The 12,204-nt window shown below is 35.8% G+C and overlaps 1 protein-coding gene across 4 annotated transcripts in view; it reads right to left on the reverse strand.

The window, feature by feature from the left end:
* The window catches only part of CPQ (carboxypeptidase Q), a 448,443-nt gene that overhangs the window by 335,160 nt on the left and 101,079 nt on the right, over window positions 1–12,204 (reverse strand). For all 4 annotated transcript variants that reach the window (XM_028112909.2, XM_028112923.2, XM_028112924.2 and 1 more), the window contains exon 2: window positions 10,717–11,173. In XM_028112909.2, the coding sequence (XP_027968710.1) occupies window positions 10,717–11,149 (433 nt within the window). In that variant the 5' untranslated portion in view covers window positions 11,150–11,173. The remainder of the gene's footprint in view (window positions 1–10,716; window positions 11,174–12,204) is intronic.

Consider the following 12,204-nt stretch of genomic DNA (forward strand, 5'->3'; position numbering starts at 1 on the left):
AGAAATGCTTATGATATAAGCATATATAGGGTACAGGAAAAACAGAAGGGAGGAAGAGGTCAATACTTGTTTGGGGATGAGCAAGCATAGAAGAAGTCTCCATAGAAGAGGCATTTGAGCTGAATCCTTAAATATGGGCATTCCAGGCAGAGAATAAAAACATGAAAGCAAGATACCATCTCAGACATTAGATTTAAGCTCCAAGCATGGGTGCCTAGGTGTATGATAACATCATTAACAAATATGAGAAACAAAGGGTGATAGGATGATGAGTTCGTGGGACTTGTAGAACATCCAGTAGTTGTTGGAACTGCAGAGAGATGTCAAGCACATATATGCACAGTTAAAAGTCATTAAGTATATAGGTGGTACCTAAAACCATGGGACTGGATCATATTACTTAAAGACAATGTTTATAGGTAGAAAGCTTTGAAAAACACCAACATTTAAAGATGAGGCCTAGGAAAGAGAAGCATCCAAAAGGAAACAGTAGAAAAGATGACGGAGAGAACCCACTTTAATTTATATGGCAAACTTGACAATCAGCCTAGAACATTTCTCTTCAATCCATCAGCATGCCCAGGGATATATGCCCCCTACATTTTTTCATAATTACTCTCCTTATAATCTTTTTATTCCTTTTAAAGTCACTACAATTCATTTGCTACTGAGGACCAAATTGCTATTGGTGGTATTATGTGTACTATATAATCAATGGGTATTTTTTTTGCTTGTTTATTTATGCAAAAAAAATTCATATCATATTGTTACCAAAGAGGTATAACGAAACGAGCATCGTGTTAGATATGGGCAATTGGCATTCAACAGACATTCCAACTTATTTATTTATTTATTTATTTATTTATTTATTTAAAGAAGTTTTTTTAAATTTTTTAAAAGATTTTATTTCCTTGTCAGAGAGAGAGCACAAGCAGGGGGAGCGGCAGGCAGAGGGAGAAGCAGGCCCCCCCTGAACAAGGAGCCTGATGTAGAACTCGATCCCAGAACCCTGGAATCATGACCTGAGCCAAAGGGAGGTGCTTAATCCACTGAGCCATGCATGTGTCCCTCCAACTTCCTTTAAATGTGTTTTTCTATATATAAAGACTAGAAACCTAAAAATCTAAATTTCTTCCTACAGCTAGGGTTCTAGAAGTAATTTAAGTGGCACCAATTTTATGCACTTGAACAAGATCTAGAAGGCAGAATTAGGTGGAGGCTTCTTTCTACTGCTTCTACTATTTCAGAGGCAAGCACAATTGTTGTAATGTCTGGATTTCCTACAGCAACTTTCTGATAAAAGCCATTGCTTTATCTAAGAAAAGCAATAGCAGTCTTGGTAGCCTGGTTCTACAGAATGGTTCTCAAATTCACTCCTGAAAAGTTCAAGTTATGAGCAAGTCTGCATTATGAGATTTCCCAATAATTCTGAAAACAATTTAAAATCCTATAATATATCCATGTGTGCTTTAAATTTAAACCCAGTTAGAGTAGTTCCACAACTAAACATTAACTGCTAGTCAGTTCTATACATTAAGCCCAGTCTAGTGTTATCTCTACCTCTCTTCCTCCCACTCCTAAATCATCTCCATGAAGAAAAGTCATGAGGTACACATACTTTGACATGACCCAGCAGAAGTACCAATCAGCACACTCAGCCCAAAATCTAAGTCCGGGTTGACTGCATTCTTAAGTTTCTTAAGCGTTTCAAGAGCAAGTCACCCACCAGTCTGCAAACCAGGAGGTTGATGTTCCAAAGTCTGTATAGACTGAGCTAAAGAACTCAGTTTCTTGGAGCACTTTGATAGGGCAGAGGGAGCATAAATTAGTCAATTTTGCTGTTTTACAGTCTTTTAACTAGGACTGGCTGAAGGGACAGCCAGCCTTCTTCAAAAATAGAAATAAATAAGTTCTTAAGAAGAAATGAAAAAGGAGATAATGAATCTATACAAATTATTTCAACAGCTTTAAAAAATCAATTTGAATCAGGTGACAACAAAGAATTTAAATCTTTATTATGTAATGAGTTCCTATACATCAATTAGAAAATCTTTAAAGTACCAATAGAAAAGTAGGCAAGGGATATTCACAGATAATTTAAAGAAGAAAAATACAAGTAACCAATAAATAAATGAAAATATTAGTTTCACCAATAAGCAAAGAATTACAAAATTAAACAATAGTGAAATATCATTTTAAGCAAAGATTAGAAAAAATTACCTAATGCATATGAAGGCACAGGGATTAGGATACTAAGATGAACTGCTGACAGGAGAGTAGATGAGTATAATTTTCTGGAAAACAATTTAACAAATATATCAAGAGCCTAAAAATATCAGTATTTATATTAAAATTTTAAATAATTAAATATACTATTTACGTTATATTATAAATGTATATTATAATGATATATACATTTTATTATATTACCATTTTACATAATTAAAAATATTTGGATAGAAAAATGGTTTCTAAGAATTTTATTTCCATTTTTTATATCTATAGGAGCAGTTTCAAAGTCATTTTTTGCCACCCTCTTAAGACTCCCTAGAATATCCCCATCATTCCTCTTTATGATATTCATCAAAAACATAAAAATCTCTCCTTTAAAAATCTATCCTTACTTCTGTATTAAAGGATTCATATAGCTCTGTTATTTGAAACAATAGAAAAAAGGAAGAAAGAAATAACCAAGATTCCAAAAAGAGGGTTTTGGTTATGTTATTTATTATATATTTGTATTTTGTAACTATTAAAATTTATTCCAAAGGATATTTATTAGTATGTGGTAAATGTCCATGATATAGGCATAAAAGGACACAAATATATACAGTTTCATCTCAAATTTATAAAACAAAAATATGGGGTGCCTGGATGGCTCAGTTGGTTAAGCATCTGACTCTTGGTTTTGACTCAGGTCACAATCTCAGGGTCATGAGACCGAGCCCGCGTTAGTTCTGTGCTCATCAGGGAGTCTGCTTGAGATGCTCTTCCTCTCCCTCTCCCTCTGCCCCTCCTGCTCACATGTGCACTCTTTCTCTCTCTAACATAAATAAATAAATCTTTAAAAATAAATAAAATAAAACAAAAATATATATGCATATGGAAAAATTAGAAAAATTAAAATGTCAGCAACAATTGTGGTAGAAAAGATCACAGACAATTTTTATTACTTTTATATTTACGTACATGTTTTCTACAATGAGCAAGTACTGATTTTATAATCAGAAAAATCTAGCAAATTATGATGGGTCAACAACATCATCAATAGGTAGAAGGAACCACTATTTTTTTATTATTACAAGCGACTAACATTCTAAGGAAAGACCTACCTAAAATAATTCACTGTTCCTCAAACATTGAATGAATAGCTAATAAGCACTAAGTATGGTGCTGAGGATAGAGAGATGGGTAAGATTCAGTCCAGCTTTTCAGGAGCTCCCAGGAGCTCTCAATACAAATTGCAACATATAATATTTTGGGAAAGCCCAGTACCTCTAGAGGTAGAGGTAGAGCTAGAGATGCCAGTCTCCATAGAGGACTAATAAGTACTCAATGATCTGCTGTTTGGGTTCAGAGACTATATAACGAGACCTACCAAGTTATGTCTACTGAGGAAGGGTTAACAACACTGCCCAAGTTCCTCTTTCTTGCCCATTTATCAGCCTTTCTTGGATTTGGCTGCTGGTTCTCATTCTTTCACTCAGTCCATTTAAATCTTATGTCTGCTACGCTATCTCGGGGTTGATTTGAAATTATACTTTTGTCCTGTCTTACTTCTAAGTTTTGCTCAGCATCTTCATCTTACTGGGCCAACTTGCATCTGTCTTCTTCCAATTCTCCACAGATAACTCACAGAGCCCTAACCCTGACACGCAAATAAACTAACAAACACTGTAATACTCAACTCTGGAATTGGATGGTTAAAAACATCAACTCTGGTTATGTAAGGAATCTGCTCCATAGCATATGCCTGGGAGAACCCCTGCTCTCATGAACTTTAGCTTCACTGATCCCTTGTGAATTCTCATAAAAATCACAACCTTTTCAATCTGGAAGAGAACTTAGAGATTCAAATGTCAGCCATCTCTCATTTTACAGGTGACAAAATTAAAGTCCATAGAGATTAAAAGACTGGACCAAGGTCACACAACTAGTAGGTGGCCAAACCAAGGACACAACATGGGTTCTGCACCACACTACCTGCAAATGGAGGTCCCTTTATGTTGACTTTACACTATCTCCAGGGGGAATTTTTCCATACCTGGTTCAGCCTAACTCTCCAGTGTCCTCAGAGCTCAAAATAGCCCAGTTGCCAGACAACTGTTTATCTACTTTGAGCCCCATGGAATAAGAAGTGGGGTGAAAGTGAGCCTTGGAACACTACAATAGATTCTAGTGAGGAAAATTCACTTCCCCTGGGTTTTGAAGGCCCCAGGAGCAATCAGTAACTTGGCTTAGTTTTCAATACCAGGCAGATAGCCAAGGAAGATCAGGCGCAGCCACAGAATGAGAAATGAGGATAAGAAAGAAAGAGGAATGAGAAAACATGTCCAAAAAGAAGGTACAGACACCAATATATTCTGCTGCCACAGTACGGGTATCAGCAGCTTTTGAGACAGATCTGTTTCAGTCAGATGGCTAAAAAGGGAAACCTTATATAAATGAAAATAACATTAAAGTATCTGTATGTGAAGCAATATAGTCTTACAACTAAAAGCACAGACTCGGGAGTTTGACAGTTGGCCTCTCACTGGTTGTATGACCACAGGCAAACTACCTCACCTCTTGGAGTCTAGTTTTCTCATCCGTAGAAAAAAAAAGCTAGACCTTTTAAGATAGTTGGAAAGACTTAAAAAGGAAAAAGAAGTTTTAATAATATGGTGCCTAACACAAATTATTGCATAACAGAGGCAACTAAACAAAACTCCTGGTTGACACTACAAAATCCAAGCTGAGGGGTTCCCCTAAAACCTCAGAGGTCACCTATTCATGCAACCTCAGAGAAATCAAAACAGACTATCCCAGGGTTACTTCCAGAATGCTGGAGTGAAAAATTTCACAGATCTGTCCTCTACAAAACATTTAACTGAGAAAAATCATTTTTTAAAAAAATCACTTAAAGTCTCTCAAAATTGTCTTAAGGGTCTAAAGCAAATGGACAAACATTCATTCAAGAAAAACTGCTAAATCTGAGAATAATGAGAGTCTATAGCATTTGGGCCATGGCCTGCTTCCTTCTCCCATCCCTAGCTCCATGTTACAGAAACACTATTATGGGCACTCCACTCCAAAAAGGCTGAGGCCCTATTCCTCTACCCAGCCCCAACTCATATGGTAGAAATTCTACCTTAAGTGTAGCCACCAATAGTACTTGGATCCTGATCACCTCTGTCTATCAGCTTACTCATAGGCAGAGGTCCCACGATGGGAGAGGCAAGCTGAGAAGACCAGGAGCTACCACCCTCCCCTTCTAGCACCTGCTAAGGATATCACTCTGAAAGAAAAAGACCATTATCACTGTGCCTAGTTCCTGGGAAGTAGCAAGGTTCTCCTAGCAAAGAGGCAAGCAAACAAAAGGAAGAGCTTTGCAGTTCTTACCCAGGATAGTGATTATATTTGGAGTGGAACACAGAGAATTCCATGCCTAAGGGTGTTGTTGAAAACAATGGAGAGCTTGGTAGAAAACAATTAAAGGAGCACTAGAAGCTTCATGATATTGCTAGTACCAAGCAAAATGGCAGAGCAATCCAAAGTTTAACAGAAACAACGAAGTAAAAGAAACAACCAAGAAAAGCCCTCTCGGGGTCACAATAAACCCTGGTGACTGGAAAAGCTATGCACATATTCCTATTCAGGAACAATTAAAACAGGACATAGGTCAGATTGAAAACGCTTCCCAAGCTGCACACAGATCCATCAACAAAGGCCAGAAGCTTCACTGGGAACTGACCAAATGCAATCTGAAAAATAAGCTATTCTGATACGGAGGAAAATATTGTTAAACAAGATAATAATAAAATCACTTGGATCCTAGCAAGTTGGAAGAGTATGTACATGCCCTAGGCTGTACCCTCTCAAGGCTGATGGTAGAAAGAACTTCCAAGTTACTAGGCTGTAGCTGAACTTGGGGCAAAAACGTAAACTCTTTAAGTTTTAGTAACAGCCCCCTAGCCATGTGTACATCCAACAGTAAAGGGGAAAAATATAACTAACTAATGAGATCTGTGCACAACCTTTAACCAATAATTAGTTTATGGGGATCCAGGGCTGACTCCTAGTACGCCATACTAAAAGTTAAAAAAGGAGGGAAAAAAGCACTCTAAACAGGGACATTAGAATCTGTACACTGTGAGAGAAACAGACTTCACAGAGTTAGTACAATCAAATCATTAAACAAATAAAGGGCAAAGCAAACAACAAAAACAACATCAACCTTCAGCCCGCAGGAGAGGGAAAGGGAGAATCAGTATCGAGAGTTGCTAGAATATATTATTTTAAATGTTTAGTTTTCAACAAAAAAAAAAATGATGAGACATGAAAAGAAATACAAAAGTGTGACCAATACATAGGATAAAAATCAGGCCTTAGAAACTGCCTTTGAGGGGGCCCAGTTGTAGGATATATGAGAAAAAGACTTCAAAGCAGCTTTTATTAATATGTTCAAGGAACTAAAGGAAACCATACTTAAAGAATTAAAGAAAAGTATGATGACAACGTCTTAGCAAATAAAGAATATCAATAAAGACATAAAAATTGCAGGAAAAAAATTCTGGAGCTGAAAATTATAATAACTGAAAAAATCAGTAAAGGACTCAACCATATATTTAAACTAGCAAAAGAAAGAATCCGTGAACTTGATGAAAGATTGATACAGGTTATATAACGTAAAGAATAGAGAGAAAAAAGGGGGGAGGAAGAAAAATGAGCAGAATCTCAGAATAATGTGGAACACCATTAACTGCACCCACATACTCACAGTGGAAGTCCCAGAAGAGCAAAAAAGGGTAGAAAAATCTTCATAGAAATAATAGTTGAAAACTTCCCAAATTGATAAAAAACACTAGATACATCCAGGAAGCTCAACAACCTCCAAGCAAGAAAAAAGCAAAGACATCGACACCTAGGTACATCAGAATCAAAATTATGAAAACCACAAATAAAAAGAAAATCAGTAAGAACAAAATGACTCATCACATACAAGAGAATCCCAATAATATTAACAAGGGACTTCTCATCAGAAGCAGCAGAGACCAAAGGACGATGGATGACAAATTCAAAGTGCTGAAAGTAAAAAACTGTTCACCAAGAATCTTCTATCCAGTAGAACTATGTTTCAAAAATGAAAATTAAATAAATAAGTAAGAATGGATGAAAGGTTGGAGAATTTCCTGCTAACAGACCTGCTTTGAAAAAAAAAAAAAAATGAAGGGAATTCTTCAGGCTGAAAATATGTGACACCAAACAGTAATTTGGATCCTTGTCCTCACAAAATAAAAATACTTATAAGGAAATACTGTAAATAACCATATGCCAACAAACTACACAATTTAGGCAAAATGAGTAAATTCCTAGAAAGACACAAACTACTAAAACTGACTTGAGAATAGAAAATATGAATAGATCTATAACAAGGAAAATATTAAATTAATAATTAACAATCTTCCCACAAAGAAAATCCCAGGACCAGATAGCTTGTGAATTCTACCAAAAACTTAAAGAATTAATACCAAACTGTCACAAACTCTTCCAAAGAATAAAATACCAGGTAGTACTTTCCAATCAATTATTTGAGTATAGAATTACCCTGATACCAAACCAGATGAAGTCATCACACACACACATAAAATAAAACTACAGAACAATATCCCTTATGAGTATAGATGTAAAACTACTCTACATAATAGTGGCAAAATGAATTCAGTAATATATAAAAAAAATTTTATGTTATAACCAAGTGGAATTTATCCCAGGAATGCAAAGTTCGTTTAAAATCTGAAAATCCATTAATGTAATACACCCAATTCAATGAGGAAAGAATAGTCTTTTCAATAGATGATGCTGAGACAACTGAATGACCACATGCAAAAGGATGAAGATTGGATTACCTGACCATATATGAAAATTAATTCACAGATCTAACTGTAAGAGCTAAAACTATAAAACTCTTAGAAGAAAATATAGGAATAAATCTTTGTTTAGGCAAAGGTTCAGCAAAGGTTTAGGCAGAGATTTAGGCAAAGGTTTTAGTTTAGGCAAAGGTTTCTTAGATATAACATGAAAAGCACAAGCAACAACAAAAAAAATTAGATAGGTTGTGCTAAATTCAAGTAAAAACTTTTCTGCAGCAATATTACCATCAATAAAGTGAAAGGAGAATCCAAAGAATGGGAGAGAACATTAATAAACCATACATCTAATAAGGAACTTGTATCCAGAGTACATAAAGACATTTTACAACTCAATAATAATAGCATAATTAAAAATTGGGCAAAGGATTTGAATATTTCTCCAAAGAAGATACACAACTGGCCAATAAGAACATGGAAAGATGCTCAACATCATTAATCATTAAGGAAATGGAAATCATAACCACAATGAGATATCCCTTCACACCCACCAGGATAGCCATAACCAAAAGGATAGACAATAACAAGTATTGAGAAGTATGTGTAAAAATTGGAATACACTCATGGAAATGTAAAGTGGTAAAGTTACTTGGGAAAAGAGTATGGCAGTTCCTCAAAAAGTTAATCATAGAGTTACTGTATGAGCCAGCAATTCCACTCATTGGTATATACCCAAGAAAAATGAAAACATATATCCATACAAAAACTTATGCATGAAGGTTTTTAGCAGCGTTATTCACAATAGCAAAAGATAAGAAAAAACAAATGTCCATCAACTGATGGATAGATAAAATGTGGTATATTCATAAAATGGAATATTATTCAATAATAAAAATGAATTAAGTATTGATTCATGCTACAACATGGATAAACCTGGAAAACATTACACTACATGAAAAAAGCCAGTCACAAAAGACCACACAGTATATTATTCTGTTCATGTGAAATATTTAGAATAGGCAAATCCATAAAGATAGAAAATTAGTGGTTGCCTTGGGCTTAGGAGGGAGGTGCAGGAGGGATACAAAGGAATTACTAATGAGTATGAAGTTTCTTTTTAGGGCAATGAAAATTTTCTACAATTAGATCGTAGCAGTAGAGGCACAGTTCTGTGAATATACTAAAAACCACTGAATTGTAAATTTTAAATGAGTGAATATTATGGTATGTGAATTTTACCTCAAAACAGATTTTTAAAAAAAAACTGACCATCTACTTCTATACTGGATCTTTCTTTTGGCATCAGAGAAGGTCAGAACTTTCTATAAACTTTTTAGAGAATGTCAACTAGCTTCTTTTTTTTTATTTTTTATTGTTATGTTAATCACCATACATTACATCATTAGTTTTTGATGTAGTGTTCCATGATTCATTGTTTGTGCATAACACCCCGTGCTCCATGCAGAACTAGCTTCTATAAAATAGTTTCTCTGCCATAGGAAAATAGTCCATGAATACATGAACAGTCCATAGGAAAACAGTCCATGAATAGTCCAAGACTGATTCACAGATCACTAGTGACCAGTTATATATCCCTGATCTAGTCATTTATATTATCTGATGAAGCTGAACTAGGGTGCTGATAAGTAAAGGTAGAAATTCACCCTGGATAATTCCTTGCTTTTGAGGCCTCTGGTTCTATAAAAATAATTAACCCCAAATCAATTCCATGTGTAAAGATCTGTTCCCCATTTCATTAATTCTAAAAATTTCTGTACATTGAGGCTGCTTGGAGGAAATTATAGTTTTTCCATCCTATACACATTTATCTCAATGCTCCACAGAATGAAAACTAATGTTATACTAGCTACAAGTTACTAAGTGATAGGGCTAATAAATATCAGATCAATTGTTGTAGATCTTCATTTAAAAAGTGACCTTAATCTCAGGAAACAAACTGAGGGTTGCTGGAGTGGTGGGGGGTGGGAGGGATGGGGTGGCTGGGTGATAGACATTGGAGAGGGTATGTGCTATGGTGAGCGCTGTGAATTGTGGAAGACTGTTGAATCACAGATCTGTACCTCTGAAACAAATAATGCAATATACGTTAAGAAAAAATAAAAAATAAGAAGATAGCAGGAGGGGAAGAATGAAGGGGAGTAAATCGGAGGGGGAGACGAACCATGAGAGACGATGGACTCTGAAAAACAAACTGAGGGTTCTAGAGGGGAGGGGTGTGGGGGGATGGATTGGCCTGGTGATGGGTATTAAAGAGGGCACATTCTGCATGGAGCACTGGGTGTTATGCACAAACAATGAATCATGGAACACTACATCAAACTAATGATGTAATGTATGGTGATTAACATAACAATGAAAAATAAGCAAGAAAAAAATAAAAATAAAAAGTGACCCTACACAATAAACTTTCTTTCAGAAAGAAATAGAAGAAAGGGAGGAAAGGAAAAAGGAAGAAAAACAAATATAAGAATAGATAACTCATTAAGTCAATGGAATGAGAAATGATTCTATCATCCTTCTTATCACCTAAATTATAATATGAATCATGCATACTGTAATCAACTATGTCCCATGACACTAGTTTAATAACGTACACAGCAAATTGACTTGAAAAGACAAAGGATACCTTCTGGGGGAGTCCCAATGCTGCTGCCAAGACCCAAAATAGCTATCTTGTGAATCCTTGGCTCTAGCATCACAGCAGATTCTTCTCCCCTTTCCCAGTGGGGTATTTTGACCGGCTCCAAGTGGACATTCTCCAGCCCATCTTCCTGCAGGTTCTGGTACATGATTTGGATGGCTTTTTCCAGGCTCTTGGAGCCACTTGGTCTGGGTCCAACAGTATCAACCAGAAGTGCCAATCGCTCATAGGATCTGTTCCGGGCTATACCATAAACAGCAAGGTTGATGATTGCTTTAGCAACATCTCCATAGTGGGCTATTTCTTCTTTTACTTCTTGAAAAGTCCTCTGAGAGATGTCATTCTTATATATCACTTTCCCAGAGTTCAGGGAGAAAAGGTGAACAACACCAACAAATGTGAAAAGAAGGAACTTCATTGATTCTTCCAGTTGGTTTTCTTCCTAAAATAATATATATAAGTAAGAAACATGTTTTAGGGGGAAAGAATCTCACAGCTACCTGCCATAACCCAGGGACTGCTTTTCAAACAGGAATCCCCTTCCCTTCTCAACCACTGCCCAACTTCCACCATCAACTTCAGGCACCATAACTCCCAGGAATGAAGTATAAAGAGGCAATGATTGGCTGAATAGGCAGTATTTACTAAAACCACAGAATCATTTGTTACCTAGTGATCCAGTTTAAGCTATGCTAAAAGGTTAAAATAAGACAACCAGGAAAGAAAGAGAGTGTTAGCAGTGTGGTAGCAGTGATAGGGTTAAAACCATACTGTCTGCTGCCCCTCCCTCTAAATAGAATATTATCCAAATGGGTTTTAGAGTTCCCTGTACCTAATAGGCTCTTTCCGCTCTGTCTATTGAACTCATCCATTGAGGCCCCTACAAATACCATCTTTTCTTAGTGCTTTCCCTAATTCCGCCTGCTACACATTTAATCCTCACAACAACTCTATGAGTTAGTTTCTTAACAATGCTACTTAAAGTATGGTCTGAGGACCAAGCCTAGTTCACAGCTAGTTTTCAGTAGTCTACAGTAGATACAGAAGTTGAGAGTAAACCTATCCAGTGCTGTGCAACAAAGTAGACAATAGCCTCATGTAGTTATTTCAATTTAAATTGATTTAAACTAAATAAAATGTTCAGTTTTTCAGTCATACTAGCCCCATTTCAAATGCTTAATACCCACATGTGGCTAGGGGCTACCATATTGGACAACACAGACATAACATTTCCATCATCATAAAAAATTCTATTGGATAGCATTAATTTAGACATCTTTATAAACAACTAACAAATAATTGTACATTTGTCAAATCTAATGATTAAAAAATGGTGCTTCTCTTTGTATGTCTTTTATTTCATTTTTCTAATTCATTGCTGTTCTATTTTGCAAAAGTATCAGTCTGCAACAAATTTGAAATTTTAAAAACTGGCCTTTCACTAAAGATAATTTGAGAATCACAGTCATAAGC

This window comes from Eumetopias jubatus, unplaced genomic scaffold (assembly GCF_037043125.1).
Source record: "Eumetopias jubatus isolate StellerSeaLion01/CBP00866 unplaced genomic scaffold, mEumJub1_p1.0 scaffold_4, whole genome shotgun sequence".
In the NCBI taxonomy this organism is placed as follows: domain Eukaryota; kingdom Metazoa; phylum Chordata; class Mammalia; order Carnivora; family Otariidae; genus Eumetopias; species Eumetopias jubatus.